The sequence below is a fragment of the Manacus candei genome, unplaced genomic scaffold (assembly GCF_025592945.1).
Source record: "Manacus candei isolate 608988 ecotype Guabito, Panama unplaced genomic scaffold, ASM2559294v1 h1tg000036l, whole genome shotgun sequence".
NCBI classification, from domain to species: domain Eukaryota; kingdom Metazoa; phylum Chordata; class Aves; order Passeriformes; family Pipridae; genus Manacus; species Manacus candei.
The window spans coordinates 518336-533205 of record NW_026138084.1 but is presented as its reverse complement, the minus strand read 5'-3'; the positions used below and the strand labels follow the sequence as shown (position 1 = coordinate 533205).

Genomic DNA, 14870 nt, shown 5'->3' with positions numbered 1-14870 from the left:
CGCCTTGGCAACCGGCGGCACGAGCGCGCCGCGGCCAATCGGCGCCCGGCCACGGCGATCGCCCCGCCTACCCCTCGGCCCCGCCCCGCCCTGCCCTGGCCGCTCAGTCACGCCCCCTCAAACTAAAGCCCCGCCCCTCCACCCCGCCCGCTCCCCTTGGGAAGCGCTCCAAGCCCCGCTCATACCCGCCCCTCCCACGCCCTATGCCCCGCCCCTCGTCGTCCAGACCCCTCCCCCTCCGCCTCAAGCCCCGCCTCCGTCGTCCCAAGCCCCGCCCACCCCACGCGCGCTCGCCGCGGGGTGACCCCGGCCCCGCCCCGGCCCCGGCCCCGCCCTCTGGCGCAGGCCCCGCCCCCCCGCGTGCCCGCCCGGCTGACCCGGTGCCCGCTGGCCCCGCTGGCCCCGCGCCCGCCCGCAAATATTTGCCCGGGGCCGTCCCGCAGCTCCAGCCTCCCGGGGACGCGGGGCCGCCGCCATGCAGCCCGTGCTGGGGGTCCTGCTCGTCCTGGCCGCGGCCCTGGCCTCAGGTAGGGCTCTCCAGGCTGGGCCGCCGTGGGGTTGCCGTGGGACTGAAGGGTGCGGGACAGCGCGGGGCCTAGCAGGGCCAGGGGCCAGGTCTGGAGTCAGCAGGCCCTACCCTGTCCCGCGGCAGAGGGGGACAGCGGGAACCAGGGCACTGCAGCGATTGCTGTGCACCCTGTAGGGCAGGGACCCCCCCTGCTCCACGGCACATGGATCCCGTGGTCCGCTGAACAGTGATCCTCTGCTCCATGGGACACAGATCCCATCCTCTGTGGGGCAGAAATCCCATGCTCCATGTGACATGGATTCCATGGTCTGTGGGGCAGGGATCCCATGTTCCATAGGACAGAGCCCCTGCTCCGTGGAACATGGATCCCATGCTCCTTAGGACAGAGAGATCTCCCATTCCATGGGGCAGGGATCCCACACTCCACAGGGCCTCGGTGCCCATGCTGTGCTCCCCCGCGGGCACACTGAGCTCCTGCCACACTCCCCAGGCCAGCGCTCACCCCTCAATGACTTCCAGCGCCTGCGAGCCACCGAGCTACTGGCAGTGGCTGCGGACCCCCCGCCACGGGAGCAGGGCTCTGCAGAGCAGTGTGCCCAGCGCTGTGCCACCAGCCTGGCCTGCCGGTGAGTGGGACATGGGGCCACCGGGGTGGGTGGGAGTGCAGGGGGCCACGACACCGGGGTCACTGTGCGCTTGGATGCTGGGTGCTCATATGTGACCCAGGTCCCCCAGGCCCTGGCCTCGCACAGTGCCATGCCAGACTCCTGCTGTGCCTCCCAGGGCTTTCCACCATGACCAGCAGAGCCAGCTGTGCCAGCTGCTGCCGTGGACACAGCACTCGCTCCGCGTCCAGCTGCAGAAAAACATCCACTACGACCTGTACCAGAAGAAAGGTGGGCTGCTGCCACAGGTGGATACGGGGACACCACAGACTGGGCACAGGCCACCTGGCACAGGGCTTCCCACTGTCCATGTGCCCTGGCTTGGCCCCAGGGCTCTGATAAGGTGCCTGGCTCTGCCCAGACTATCTTCGGGACTGCATCGTGGGTAATGGCTCCAGCTACCGCGGCACACGGGCCACGACAGAGAAGGGGCTGCGCTGCCAGCACTGGCAATCCATGACACCGCATGACCACAGGTGCCTCCGTGTCTCTGGCTGCCCCATGGCACCCACCAGTGGCCCTGAACAGCATGGGGCAATGGGGAATGGGATGGGGACAGCACAGGAGCAATGGGAACAGCATGGGGGCAGTGGCACCAACCAGGGGTGGCATAGCATTGTGGCTGTGCCCACCCTGGGGCAGGGGGCTCCTGGCAGTCTTCCTACCCACCCTGCTGCCTGCAGATTCCTGCCATCCCCCCGCAACGGGCTGGAGGAGAATTACTGTCGAAACCCCGACCGGGACAAGCGGGGCCCGTGGTGTTACACCGTCGATCCCAACGTCCGGCACCAGAGCTGCGGCATCAAGAAGTGTGAGGACGGTGAGTGCCACATCCCAGGGTGACCCTGGGCTGTATGTCCTTCCCACACTGAACCCCCCCTTGGCTATTGGCAGCTGTCTGCATGACCTGCAATGGGGAGGACTACCGTGGCACTGTGGACCACACCGAGTCGGGGACGGAGTGCCAGCGCTGGGACCTGCAGCACCCGCACAAGCACCCCTACCACCCCAACAAGTACCAGCCCCAGCCCCGGGCAGCACACAGTGCCCTGGCGGTGCCAGGTGCCACGGTGGTGGTGCCACCTCAACTGCTGCTCCCTGCCTCTGGCCCAGGTACCCCGACAAGGGGCTGGATGACAACTACTGCCGCAACCCCGACAGCTCCGAGCGGCCCTGGTGCTACACCACTGACCCCGGGCGGGAGCGCGAGTTCTGCCACATCCGCCTCTGCAGTAAGTCCATGCTGGCGTCACACACAGCTGGGACTGGGGGTCCCAGGTGCCACCCTGACCCTGCTGTTCTGCCCTTCTCTGGCCACACAAGCAGAAAAACACCCACGTCCTGTCAATGTCACCACCGGCTGCTTCAGGGGCAAGGGCGAAAGCTACCGAGGCCGAGTGAACGTCACCGTGTCAGGGATCCCCTGCCAGCGCTGGGACTCCCAGGTGCCCCACAAGCACAACTTCGTGCCTGAGAAGTACCCATGCAAGTAAGGGGTGGGGGATGAGCCCAGGAAGAGTGGCAGAGCGCAGTGCCCATGAGTGTGGGATTGAGGGGGGACACCTACATGGCCCCTACACCTGCAGGGACCTAAAGGAGAACTATTGCCGCAACCCCGATGGCTCGGAGGCACCGTGGTGCTTCACTGCACGCCCCACCGTCCGCATCGCCTTCTGCTTCCACATCCGCCGCTGCCCCGACGAGCAGGATGCCCAAGGTGAGCCATGCCAGGCACCCGCCCCCAGGCACCAACCCCAAGGTGCCTGCCGGGGGTGCCAGCCCTCCCTGCCTGTCCCCAGAGTGCTACCACGGCCACGGCAAGCACTACCACGGCCACGTCAGCAAGACACGCAAGGGCATCACCTGCCAGCCGTGGGCTGCCCAGACACCCCACGTGCCCCAGTGAGTGTGCGAGGAGGGGCCGCAGGGACAGGGATGGGATGGAGATGGGGTTGGGCCGGGGATGGAAATGAGGATAGGGATGGTGACAGTGATGGTGACTTCCTCCCATCAGGATCTCACCTGTCACCCACCCTGAGGCACACCTGGAGGAGAACTACTGCCGCAACCCCGATAACGACAGCCATGGCCCCTGGTGCTACACCATGGACCCCCGCACCCCCTTTGACTACTGCGCCATCAAGCCCTGTTGTGAGCCCCTACCCACATGCCAGCAGAGCTAGGGGAGGACCCTGGCCACCCGCTGGGGTGGTTTTGGTCCCCTCAGGGTGGCTGGATGTTGCCTCAATGCCACCCTGTGCTTTCTCTCTGCAGCCAGCAGCCAGGTGCCCTCCATCCTGGAGAATGCAGGTGGGGGGCCATGGGTGCCAGTTGGGTGCCGTGGGGCAGGTGCTGATGGCACAGCCCTGGCTGATGCCCACCCTGCCTGCAGATGCGGTGGCGTTCGAGCAGTGTGGCCAGCGGGACGAGATGCTGCAGTGGAAGGGGCGCATCGTCGGTGGCCAGCCCGGCAACTCACCCTGGACTGTCAGCATCCGCAACCGGTGAGTGGGTGTCCCGCCTGCGCTGCCGTGTGGCCAGTCTCCCCCCAGAGCTTGGCCAGTGTCCCCGCAGAGCTTGGCCAGTGTCCCCCCAGAGCTAACCCTTCGTTCCCACAGGGAGGGAGTGCACTTCTGCGGGGGGTCCTTGGTGAAGGAGCAGTGGGTGATCAGCACACCCCAGTGCTTCTCCTCCTGGTAAGGCTGGGGCTGGGTCATGGGGTGCTGGGACCCCCCTGTGCCCTCATTTCCCTGTCCTGCAGTGACGCTGACCTAACGGGCTATGAGGTGCAGCTGGGGACACTCTTCAGGGATCCCGGCCCTGGGGACCCTGACCAGCAGACCATCCCCATTGTGCGGATCGTCTGCGGACCCTCTGAGTCCCAGCTGGTGATGCTGAAGCTGGCGAGGTGAGTGGCCGTGCCCTGGCCTCCATCCTCCCCACCACTGGCCAGGCTGGCACCATGTCCCGCTGCCCTCTCACTGCAGGCCAGCCACTCTGAACAGGCGTGTGGCCCTCATCTGCCTGCCCCCCGAGCGCTATGTCGTGCCTGCGGGCACTGTCTGCGAGATCGCCGGCTGGGGGGAAACCAGAGGTACCTGCCACGGGCAGCCCCTGCCAGGGCATCCCCATCCAGTACATCCCCTGCCCACGCCATTCCCCTGCAATGGCATCTCCTCATCCGTACCGTTCGCTGCCCACAGCATCCCCATGTCCATGGCATCCTCTGCCCACAGCAAGCCCTGGTCCTTGGCATGCCCCTGCTCACAGCATCTCCCTCCATTGCATCCCACTTCCATGGCACTTTCCTGCACACACCATCTCCCTGCCCACAGCATCTCCTGGCCATGGCATCCCTCTTCCACGACATCTCCCTTCCACAGCATCCTTCTGCCTATGATATCCACCTGCCCATGACATCCTCCTGCCCATGACATCCTCCTGCCCATGACATCCTCCTGCCCATGCCATCCCTCTCCCACAGCACTTTCTGCCCATGGCACGCTCTGCCCATGCCACACCCTCCGATATCCCTGCTTTCCTCCTCGTGCATCCCGTGCTTGCTGCCCACAGGCACGGCAGACAGCAGCGTGCTGAACGTGGCGCAGCTGCCGGTGCTGGCCCACGACGACTGCAACAAGGCGCTGCGCGGGCGCCTGAAGGAGAGCGAGCTGTGCACTGCCCCGCTGCGCGCCGGCGTGGGCGCCTGTGAGGTGAGCCGGGCTGGGGACCTGCCCCGCAGGATCCAGCACCAGGGTGACACTGCTCTCTTTGTGCCACAGGGCGATTATGGGGGACCGCTGGCTTGCCTCACCGCCGACTGCTGGGTGCTGGAGGGGGTGATCATCCCCTCCCGTGTCTGTGCCCGCACCGACCAGCCCGCCCTCTTCATCCGTGTTTCCCTCTATGTCGACTGGATCTACAAAGTGATGAAGATGGGCTGAGCTGGCTCAGTCCCACTGGCCTGGCACAGCTGCCACTGTGCAATAAAGACACGGCTGTGGCCATGGGGGTTGACACTGCAGAGGGTGGTCTCACACATTTATTTAGGACCAAACAACCCATGTCCCATCCTGCCCTCAGCTATACTTGCTCCATCCTCTCGTCCCTGGTGTGGTCCCCAGGGCCAGTGGTCACCCTGGGGTCAGTATAGCCCAGGACCACTGTGGGCACTAGGGACTGTGCTGGCCTGTCCTGTCCTGCCTTGGCTGCCCAAGGTGCTGGAGGAGCCAGCGGGCGCAGTTCTTGAAGACATCGGCCTCTGTCTCCACACCGGTCAGGGCGTGGCCACCTTCTGGGTACCACAGCAACCTGCAGGGTGGGATGGGATGGAGGGATGCCCAGCCCCAGGGACCCTGGGGCTCCCTCCCAGCTCCCACCTGCACCCCACTCACCGCGCCGGCACGCCCCTGGCCCGCAGCAGCCGGTACAGCTCCAGCGCCTGCGTGGGGCTGACGCGCCGGTCCCGGGCGCCCACGCACAGCAGCACCGGCGTCCGCACCTGCAGCACAGTCCCGGTGGGTGCCTGGCACCCCACGCCTGGCACCCTGCACCCATCCTGATCTTGCCTTACCTGGGCTGCCTGGGCGATGGGCGAGCGCAGTAGCATGGTGGCCACCTCCTCAGCACGTGGCACCCGCTCAAAGGAGTAGGGCAGCCCCAGGGAGGTGTAGCGCCTGCGGCACAGAGGCGCTGGTGGGTGCTGTGGGGACGGGTGGTGTGTGGCAAGGCACAGGAGGGGGGTGGCACTCACCAGTCGGGGATGTCAGAGGTGCCCAGCAGCGCGGGCAGGTTGGAGACGGGGCCGCGCAGGGCACAGGCTTGGTAGCGCTCGGGCTCACGGATGAGGAGGTGGAGGGCGATGAAGGCTCCGTGGGAGCCAGCCAGCAGGGCCAGGCGGTGCGGGTCCAGGGGCTCGCTGTGCAGCGCCTGCTCCACTGCCAGCTGCACCCGTGGGGTACCCACTATTGGCACCCCACCACTGGCACCCAAACATCAGCGTCCTCCCAGCAGACCCCACCACCTCCACTCAAACATCAGCGTCCTCCCAGCAGCACCCCCCCAGCAGCCCCAGCCCACCTGGGTGTCCGCCACGTCCTGCTCACCCACACGGGAAAGCAGGGAGCTGATACTGGCCTGGCCAAAGCCCAGGGAGCCACGGTAGTTCACTGGGGAGATGGGAGCCGTGGGTGCCATGTCTCCAGTGGGACACAGGACCACACATCCCCGAGCTCCCCAGCACTCACCCAGGAGCACAGCGAAGCCCAGCCGGCACAGTGCAGCCATGCTTGGGCGCCAGCGGGCATCGAAGACGGCATGGGGGCCACCTGGGGCCAGCATAGACGTCACCTGGACTGCCACCAGTGCTGCCAGGGTGTCCCCACCATCCCTTCACTCACCATGGGGGCACACAATGAGGGGGTGTGGTGCTGTGCCATCCAACGGGCTCAGCAGCAGGGCCTCAAAATCTTGGGTGTCTATGCCAGGAAAGGGGTCCTGTTCAGCACCCAGCACCCTGGGCACCCAGCCCACCCCCTGCTCCCAAGGGTCCTCAGCACCCAGGTATGGTGGGGGCCTGCAAGTGCTCACCATGCGCAGCAGGGCTCTGCCCACTGCAGGATGGCCGGACCGTCAGGGTCTTCCAGGTGACACCAGGCACTGTTGGGGTGTCCTCCACTGGCACCCAGCGGAGGGGCAGCTCCTGGCCTGCCGGCGGCAGCACAGCCACCACCTGGGCACAGGCAGTCGGTGGCACCAGAGCCGTGGCAGCGCAAGGCTGTGCCATGACAAGGCTGTGCTGTGCTGGATCTGGCTGAGCCATGTGACTCTGTGCCTGGCCATGCCATGGCACACCACGCCATATGTGCCACACCACGCTGTGCCTGGCTGCACATCACCGTGCCATATCCCACTGTGCCGCACGGTGCCACGGCTCTGCTCACCAGGCTGGGGGGATGGTGTGGGGCAGAGCAGGTGGCCACTAGAAGGTCCCACTGGAGAGTGAGCAGTTCCCAGCATCCCTCGGGCGACCCTGGGGACAGAGAGCATGTTGGTGATCGCAGCTGCTCACTGGGGCACCGTGGGCAGCCCGGCACCACGTACCTGCCGTCAGGTTGGTGACAGTGGCCGCCTCCGTGTCCACAAGCAGCAGGTCCTGTGAGGGGGCAGAGCACAGGGGTGTCACCACAGGAGGAGGGGTCACACCCCTGGCCCTGCCCTCCCCAGGACTCACCGTGCGGCTCCTCTGCGGGGTGCTCAGCACGGCTCGCCGGCTGTCGGCTGCCCAGCACCGTGGAGGCAGCACCTCTGTGTAGAGCCCAGCGAAGGCTACGAGTGGGGCAGAGTGCTGGGCTAGTGCACTGGGGGTCGTGGGCATCTGGCTGGGGAGAGTCTCAGCCCCCTGGCAGCACCCAGCCCTGCCCACTGTGCTGTGCTCACCCTCCGTGGGTTCCTGCACCACATCGAGCACTGTCACCGTCTGCCTCGTCTGCCAGGTGAGCTGCAGAGAGCTGGGGGTCAGGGATGGGCCCACGCTGGGAGAAACTGAGGTGGAGGGGCTTGGGGTCCCCTCGCCCCAGCTGGGCACTACAAGAGGCTGTGACAGCCAAGCTGGACACCACACTGGCAGCACAGGGTGGCACAGCTGTGCCTGGTGCCCGTGGGGCCCAACTCACCATGCACAGGCGCAGGCACTGCCGGTGGGGCCCCCCCACAGCCCCCTCCAGGTAAAGAAGGCGCTGGCCGTCAGGGCTCAGCCGGGGGGAGCAGGCGGCACCATTCTCTGCTGACAGCAGCTCTGTGGGCAGCAAGGGGTCAGCACCCCAGGGACCCCCTGGGCACCCCCCAGGGCCTCAGTGCTCACCACAGCACCCGCTTGACAGGTCCAAGTGGAAAATCTCTGACCTGGGGAGGAAGAGTGGGTCAGGTTGGACCTCTGCTGTGCTGGTACTGCACGGGCATCCTGGTATAGTGCTGGATGCTGAGAGGGACCCACCTCCTGTTGGAGCAGGCATTCAGACCCAGGCGGAAGGGCTCATGCCACCAGCCCACGAACACCACGCCACGATCACCAGGGGACCACAGGGCCTGTGTGACAGCCAGGCTGATTCCACAGCCCCAGGCTGGATCCCCTGGGGTAATCCCTGCATCCCCATCCTGACCTGACCAGGGGAGAGGTGCTCTGGGATACCCTCCAGCACTGAGAGGCTGCTGCTCTCCAGGTCCAGGACGCAGAGGATGGGCACACTTCGAGTGCTCAGTGCCTCCCCCCAGTCCTCATGGTACAAGAACTGCTCGCCCTGCAGCACAGCCTTGTTAGCACCACACCCTGCAGCCCCAGGCATGGGGGTCTGTACAGGGCACACTCGTGGGGTGTATGGCACACTCACACGCTCATGGGGTGCATGGTGTGCTCAAGGGGTGCATAGAACACGCTCATGGGGCACATGGCACCTACCTCCTCATCCTCATCCTCCTCTGTTGACCGGGCTGCCCTGGGCACATCCCAGGGGCAGGGGGGCCGGTGTTTGGGCCGGCCCTTCTCAGCCACATACAGGAGCCGTGTCTCTGACTGGGACCAGGCCAGGCAGGCAAAGGGCCCTGGCAAGGTGAGAGGTGCCAAAGCCCAGCCCGGCACAGGTACAGCCACGCACCAGGCAGGCACTTAGCTCCTGCCTGTGCCACAGGCAGGGACCATGGGAAAGGGGCCCTACCCTCCGTGTAGACCTCCCCGTGCTTCCCCAGCGCCGTGAGGTCCACGCTGTGGCTGCGCCCGCCGCTGTCCCACACCTGGGGGAGTGGGGGGTCAGCACGGGCACACCGTGTCCGCGGCACCCACCGCCCCGCGCTGGCACCGCAGCCACGCCGGGGAGGGACCGGGACGGCCGCGTTACCTCCAGCAGCTCGTGGCCCTGCCGCGGGCAGCGGCTGAGCACGGCGCGGTGCTGCCCCGTGGGCGAGTCCTGGCTGAGGAGCCTGAGGGCGGGAGGGAGGGAAGCTGCGGTGGGCGGCACTCTGCGGGCACCGGGCATGCTGCGGGCACCGGGCACGCTGCGGGCACCGGGCACGCCGCAGAGGCACCGGGCATGCTGCAGGCACCGGGCACGCCGCCCCACCGCGCAGCCCGTCCGTGCCGTACTGGTTGTGGATGCCGGCGCTGAGCGCGGTCCCGCTGGCGGCGAGGCCGCCGCCGTCCGTGCGCCGCACGCTGTAGTGGCGGCTGAAGCGCAGGAGCCGGCGGCGGGGCAGGTCGGGGCGGCTGCACTCTGCGGGAACGGGGGGTCAGCGCCCGCTCACACCGGTCCCCCGGGCCAAAGGCGCAGCGGGGGCCGAGCCTGCGACTCACCGGTGTAGAGCAGGAAGGTCTGTCCCCCCGCCGCGGCCCCGAGGGCGGCACGGGTGATAGCAGGGAACTGGCTCAGCTCCCGGTAGCAGGCAGCGGGGCCGCCGGCCGCCTGGGCCGGGGGAAGAGGCACGTTGGAGGGGGAGAGCTCACCCCCATGCCCGTGCCCAGCTCCTGAAACGGGGCTGTGCTCACCCACGCAGACCCCCCCGAGCCCCCTTGCCCACCTCCATGCCCGGCTGGTTCCCTGTGGCCATGGGCCGTGCTGTGCCCCCGGGCCGCCTGCGGGCTGCTCACAGCTGGATGCCCGCCAAGGCACGTGGGAGCGGCCCGACGCCAGCGCCCCCGCCGGTGCCAGCCCTCCAGCTGCTCCCTGCGGCCCAGGACGGCCAGGCAGGGCTCTCCCTTCCCCATGGCCCAACGCATTCCTGGCAGCACAACTGCCCACCCACGCAGGTGAAAGGTCCAGTGGCCACCAGCTCCTGGGGCACCACCACCAGAGACACCGGGATGCTGAGCTACATCGTTTATTGGGGGGATGGCAGCAGTGGGGGCCCTTAGCACTCCAGGTGCTTGAGCAGCCACAGTGCCATGTTCATGAAGGCATCAGCTTCAGCCTCGACACCATCCAGCGCGTGGCCGTTCCCTGGGTACCAGAGCACCCTGTGGAGGAGAGAGAGGGGTTAGTGCCATGCCTGCACCCCCATCATCTGGGCACCCAGCACTCCACTCACCGTGTGGGGACACCCCGGGCCTTAAGGGCATGGTAATACTCCAGCCCCTGCTTGGGGGGCACACGCCGGTCGTCTTCCCCCAGCATCAGCAACACAGGCACACGGACCTGCAGGAGTGACATGGCCTCAGCACTGGCACTGCTGGCAGGGACTGGGACAGGGATGAGGACAGAGATGGGGACATACCCGGTCGACATAGCGAATGGGTGACTTGTGCAGCATCTCTGTCCACTGGGCTGGGTCTGGCAGGGCATCAAGTGCGTAGGGCAGCCCTGTTTCTGTCAGGCACCTGCGGGTGAGAGTCAGGGGTATGTGTGGGGCTGGCGTGGCAGGGAGCCTGGGAGATCCCGGGCAGCAGTGCTCACCAGTCAGGGATGTCTGTGGTGGCCACCATGGAGGCAATGTTCACCACGGGGTTGCGGACCACGCAGGCACGGTAGGTGTCGGGGAACTGCCCGATGAGGTGGCACGCCAGGAAGCCGCCGTGTGAGCCACCCACCAGTGCCACCCGGCTGGCATCCAGCGCCTCCTCCTGCAGCACCCTCTCCACGCAGAGCTGCCACCACAGGGGACACCCACTGAGGTGGGCAGCTCTGCTTTCTCTACTCGGGGCACCCGTGGGAGCACGTGTGTGCCCCAGGACCACGTGCCGGGCCGTACCTGCACATCGCGCACGTCCTGCGTGCCCACGTTGCCGGGCAGGGAGGCCACACTGTCCTGGCCAAAGCCCAGTGAGCCGCGGTAATTCACTGCGTGGGGGGCAGCGTCAGAGCCCTTCCTCCTCTGTGCCCCCACCCCAGCCCTCCGTGGGCAGTGCCCCAGAGCCCCAGTGTCACTCACCCAGCAGCACAGCAAAGCCCACGCGGCACAGCGCCGCCGGGTACAGCGCCCACCCGGCCGTGAATACGGAGTGGGGACCCCCTGCAAATGGCAAAGGCAGGGGGGTGACGCTGCCCAGCTGGGGTACAGCAGGGTAGGGACAAGCTCTTACCATGGGGCATCACGACCAGCGGGGGCTTCTGGGCAGTGGGGCCCTCAGTCGGGCGCAGCAGGATGGCATCAAAGTCCAGGCCCCCTACAGAGGCAGGGTGGGGGTGTCAGGGATCAGTTGGGGTGGTGGAGTCCAGCCTTGCCTCCCCAGGCACTCACCATACTGGGGGTGCTCCTGCTCTGGAGGGGGCTGCAGGGTAAGGATGCCCCAGCTGATGCCGGGCACGGGGGGTGCGTCCTGCAGGCAGATCCACTGTACCTGTGCCTCATGGCCGGCAGCGGGTAGGACGGCCACTTTCTGTGCAGGGAGAGGGGTCAGTGCTCACGTCAAGGTGGGCACTGGGAAGAAGGGTCAGCGCCTGCACCAAGGGGCTGGTGGGCACTGGAGAGGGGGACGTGACTTTACCAACATGGAGGGGCAGCTAGGGGTGGAGAATCTGGCCACCAAGAGGTCCCGGTCGATGGTCAGGACAGACCAGCTTCCCCGGGGGCCATCTGGGGAGTAGGGAGGTCAGACCTGCAGGTGTGACCCCCTCCCCACCTCTGGCACCGGCATGGCCCCGTTGGCCCATCACTCACCAGCTGTCAGCAAGGTCGTGCTGCCCGTCGCCGTGTCCACCACGAACATGTCCTAGGGGCACGAGGGCAGAGTTCAGTAGAGCCCTGACCTGGCCTGGCCCCCCCAAGTGCCCCCCCACCCTCTCACCTGCTGGCTGCGCTGGGCCGTGTCCAGCAGGATCCGGCGGCTGTCGGCGGCCCAGCACATCCCTGGCAGTGCCCCGCAGTAGATTCCCGGGAAGGCACCTATGATGACAGTGGTGGCACTCAGTGTCCCCCTGTGTCCCTTCTGAAACCCCCATGGCTGTACTCACCCCACTCCTGCCGAGGCACAGCCTCCAGCACCGTGCTGGTCTGTTTGGTGTACCAGTCGTACTGTGGGAGACACGGAATGGGGTGAGTTTTGCAGGGTCTCATCCCGCCTGCCACCACTGCAGCACAGAGAGGGGGCACCACTGCCCTCCTGCCAGCCCCCACCTTGGCAGAGGCACCCTGCTACCTCCCCCGGTGTCCCCCTGGTGTCCCCCCGGTGCTGCTCACCATGCGGAGGCGGTTGCACTGCTGGTGGGGGCCCAGGACATCATTCTCCAGGTAGACAATGCGGCAGCTGTCGGGGCTGAGCCGTGGGGACCACACGGCTTTGGTGTCCTCAGAGAGCAGCTCTGCATGGGCACAAGGGGACAGTGAGGGGCTGTGGGGAGCCGGGGCACCGGCGGGGTTGGGGTCTGTGCCACTCACCACATTTCCCACCCGTCAGGTCCACATAGAAGAGTGCTGACCTGCCGGCACACAGGGGTGTCACGGTGGGGCTGTGGGGTGGGGTGCCCCACACGGACTCACTGTGGGGTTCAGGCTGTGGGGTGCCCCACGAGGACTCACCGGCGGTTAGTGCAGTAACGCAGCCCCAGGCGGAAGGGCTCGTGCCACCAGCCCACAAACACCACACCGGTGTCCTCAGGGGACCAGAAAGCCTGCAGGGAGAGGGGAGATGAGTGGCTCAGATGGCTGCTGGCCCCCAAAATCTCCCTCTTTCAGTTCCCTGCGGCTCCCCATCCTGACCTGGCCAGGAGAGAGGTGCTCAGGGATGCCCTCCAGCACTGAGATGCTGCTGCCCTCGATGTCCAGGATACAGAGGACAGGCACGCTGTGGGTGCTCAGAGTCTCCCCCCAGTCCTCATGGTACACGAACTGCTCACCCTGTGGCATAGCCCCGTCAGCCCCACAGCCACCTGTCCAGCCCCCACCTGCCCCAGGGCGGGTGGGTGAACCCCACCTTGAGGGGCGCATCCTCCTTCTTGGGCTGCCCTGTGTCCTCATCAGAGGTGCCCAGCTCGGGGGCTTCGCTCTGGAAGAAGGACTCGGTCTTGGGACGCTTTTTCTCCGCCACGTAGAGCAGGTGGGTCTCCGAGTGTGACCAGGCGAGGCACCCAAACTGGTCTGCAGGGCACGGTCAGCACCAGCCATCCCTTCCCTCAGGACCCCACAGCCCCTGGCATCCCCAGGCCCCTCACCATCGTCGCAGACGCTGCCGTGCTTGTCCAGCGCTGTCAGGTCAATGCTCTTTACCTTGCGGTTCTGATCCCACACCTGGGGACAGAGATCGTGGGGCGGCCCCAAGACACAGCGTGGATCTGGCCCTGAGACACAGCAAGTATCCAGCCCCCCCTTGGACCCCTCCTCACCTCCAGGAACTGCTTCTCCTTCTCTTTCTCCTTCTCCTTGCCAGGGACTTTGCACAGGACAGCCTTCAGTGTCCCGCTGGGGGACTCGCGGCTCAGCAGCCTGTGAGTGGGTGGATGCCCATCAGCCCCTCTATCAGCACCCCGGGGATCCCGTGTGGGGAGCGGCATGAGACTCACTCGCCCTTGATCTCGGAGCAGGTGCCGACAGGCCCTGAGTAGACGATGGAGGCTCCATCGTGGAAGAGGAGGTACTGGCGGCAGAAATTGATGTTCTCGGCCCTCGCCAGGTCCCGCTGCGACCACTCTGAGGAGGGGGGTGAGGACACCAGCTGTCTCCCCACCAGGCAGGCAGGGACCACCCGGGGTCCCCCCAGTCCCCAGAGGGCACAGCCCGTCCCCGTACCGGTGTAGAGGCTGCAGTACTTGCCCCCGTACTGGGTGGTGAGGTCGGGGCCGAGGCAGGCAGCACTGAGCTCCGGGTGCTGGCTCAGCTCCCGGTACAGCTCCGACAGCTCCTCTGTGCGTGGAGGCACCTGTGGGATCAGAGTGGCTGGAGATGTGTGGGGTGAGGGGTGGGGGGCAAGGACCGGGCAGTGATGGGGCACAGGAGGCAGTTACTGGGGCGCCAGGGTACATGGGGAGAAGTAGAGGCGTACTGGGAGCAACGCCTGGGAGTGGAAAGCTGGGGCAGATTTGGGGTACACGGGAGGGGGACAACGGTAGAGGGGCAGCTACTGCAGGGCTGGGGCAGTACTGGGGGTGCAGAGCCAAGGCACTACTAGGGTGCCAGGGGCTAAGAGGGTACTGGAGAGCAGTACTGGGGCACATAGGGGGGATTAGGAGGGTGTCGGGGCACTTATCGGGGTACCAGTGGGTACGAGGATACTGGGTGCAGTTACTGGGGCACAGGGGGCATCTAGGAGGGTACTCGGGGAAGTTACTGGGTACTAGTGGGTATGAGTGCGCTGGGAGGCAGTAACCGGGGTCCATGGGGAGATATAGGAGGGTGCCAGGGGGTGCCGAACCGGGGCAGTCACCGGAGCAGTGGGGAAGGAGCGGGGGCAGTGAGGGTCAGGGGTCCCGGGAGTGCAGGACGGGGGTGCGGCGTGGCCGGGGGTGGTCCCGAGGGTGCAGGACAGGGGTGCGGCATGACCGGAGGTGCTCCCAGGACTCTGACCCGACCCCCCAGCCTCTCACCGGCGGCTCCATGTCGGGGCGTGGGCGTGGCCAGCGGCGACACTTCCGGGGGTGACGGGCGGGGCCTCCAGCCCGCGGAGCCTCCCATTGGCTGCGGCGCTCCTGCCACCGCCCGCGCTGGGGCGCCCCCTGGTGGGCGCGGGCGGAGCCACCGCCCCCCCCCCCCCGCCCGCT

General features: G+C 66.9%; 3 protein-coding genes across 9 annotated transcripts; 1 reads left to right on the top strand and 2 right to left on the bottom strand.

Annotated features, from left to right (window-relative positions):
- The first annotated feature begins 355 nt into the window (after positions 1-355).
- On the top strand, positions 356-5218 carry MST1 (macrophage stimulating 1). Of its 4 annotated transcripts, none has more exons than XM_051793176.1 (18): positions 357-527; positions 1020-1155; positions 1313-1425; positions 1556-1670; positions 1878-2014; positions 2089-2209; positions 2308-2426; positions 2521-2683; positions 2781-2911; positions 2994-3096; positions 3209-3345; positions 3469-3504; positions 3587-3698; positions 3813-3890; positions 3956-4102; positions 4182-4288; positions 4768-4907; positions 4977-5218. In XM_051793176.1, the coding sequence occupies exons 1-18, from the start codon at positions 476-478 to the stop codon at positions 5136-5138; spliced, it is 2109 nt and encodes a 702-aa protein (XP_051649136.1). In that variant the 5' UTR covers positions 357-475; the 3' UTR covers positions 5139-5218. The 4 variants fall into 4 exon arrangements, with proteins under 4 accessions (XP_051649133.1, XP_051649136.1, XP_051649135.1 ...); XM_051793175.1 differs by having other exon boundaries at positions 2518-2683; XM_051793173.1 differs by having other exon boundaries at positions 356-527; positions 2518-2683; positions 4768-5218.
- On the bottom strand, positions 5208-9999 carry LOC127473498 (acylamino-acid-releasing enzyme-like). 4 transcript variants are annotated; one of them, XM_051793169.1, is made up of 22 exons: positions 9763-9996; positions 9539-9647; positions 9332-9458; positions 9087-9168; positions 8907-8982; positions 8651-8793; positions 8355-8492; positions 8189-8280; positions 8057-8097; positions 7869-7990; positions 7633-7693; positions 7427-7521; positions 7297-7348; positions 7137-7225; positions 6784-6925; positions 6594-6671; positions 6441-6521; positions 6274-6362; positions 5948-6138; positions 5768-5870; positions 5589-5695; positions 5208-5505 (listed from the first exon to the last, which is right to left on the bottom strand). In XM_051793169.1, exons 1-22 carry the CDS (start codon positions 9790-9792, stop codon positions 5367-5369), a joined length of 2187 nt encoding a protein of 728 aa, XP_051649129.1. In that variant the 5' UTR covers positions 9793-9996; the 3' UTR covers positions 5208-5366. The 4 variants fall into 4 exon arrangements, with proteins under 4 accessions (XP_051649129.1, XP_051649127.1, XP_051649128.1 ...); XM_051793167.1 differs by having other exon boundaries at positions 7427-7693; positions 9763-9998; XM_051793168.1 differs by having other exon boundaries at positions 6274-6521; positions 9763-9997.
- Positions 10000-10046: 47 nt separating this feature from the next.
- LOC127473501 (acylamino-acid-releasing enzyme-like) lies at positions 10047-14763 on the bottom strand. Its single transcript, XM_051793172.1, has 22 exons — positions 14697-14763; positions 13903-14032; positions 13677-13803; positions 13500-13599; positions 13329-13404; positions 13091-13254; positions 12877-13014; positions 12697-12788; positions 12556-12596; positions 12358-12479; positions 12132-12192; positions 11966-12063; positions 11839-11890; positions 11666-11754; positions 11419-11557; positions 11261-11344; positions 11110-11190; positions 10930-11018; positions 10635-10825; positions 10456-10558; positions 10270-10376; positions 10047-10198 (listed from the first exon to the last, which is right to left on the bottom strand). The coding sequence occupies exons 1-22, from the start codon at positions 14706-14708 to the stop codon at positions 10093-10095; spliced, it is 2202 nt and encodes a 733-aa protein (XP_051649132.1). The 5' UTR covers positions 14709-14763; the 3' UTR covers positions 10047-10092.
- Between the last annotated feature and the right edge of the window lie 107 nt (positions 14764-14870).

What these genes read in the sequence shown, in the direction of transcription:
- MST1 (XM_051793173.1), top strand. Translation starts at nt 476, where the DNA reads ATGCAGCCCGTGCTGGGGGTCCTGCTCGTCCTGGCCGCGGCCCTGGCC. An exon ending in CATCAAGAAGTGTGAGGACG is followed by an intron (nt 2,015 to 2,088) that starts GTGAGTGCCACA and finishes GGCTATTGGCAG; the next exon opens with CTGTCTGCATGACCTGCAAT. An exon ending in CTCCATCCTGGAGAATGCAG is followed by an intron (nt 3,505 to 3,586) that starts GTGGGGGGCCAT and finishes CCCTGCCTGCAG; the next exon opens with ATGCGGTGGCGTTCGAGCAG.
- LOC127473498 (XM_051793166.1), bottom strand. Translation starts at nt 9,792, where the DNA reads ATGGCCACAGGGAACCAGCCGGGCATGGAG. An exon ending in GGAACCAGCCGGGCATGGAG is followed by an intron (nt 9,648 to 9,762) that starts GTGGGCAAGGGG and finishes CCCCCGGCCCAG; the next exon opens with GCGGCCGGCGGCCCCGCTGC. An exon ending in CCTCATTGTGTGCCCCCATG is followed by an intron (nt 6,522 to 6,593) that starts GTGAGTGAAGGG and finishes TGCTGGCCCCAG; the next exon opens with GTGGCCCCCATGCCGTCTTC.
- LOC127473501 (XM_051793172.1), bottom strand. An exon ending in AGCACCTCTCTCCTGGCCAG is followed by an intron (nt 12,789 to 12,876) that starts GTCAGGATGGGG and finishes CTCTCCCTGCAG; the next exon opens with GCTTTCTGGTCCCCTGAGGA. An exon ending in AGGACGTGCGCGATGTGCAG is followed by an intron (nt 10,826 to 10,929) that starts GTACGGCCCGGC and finishes CTGTGGTGGCAG; the next exon opens with CTCTGCGTGGAGAGGGTGCT.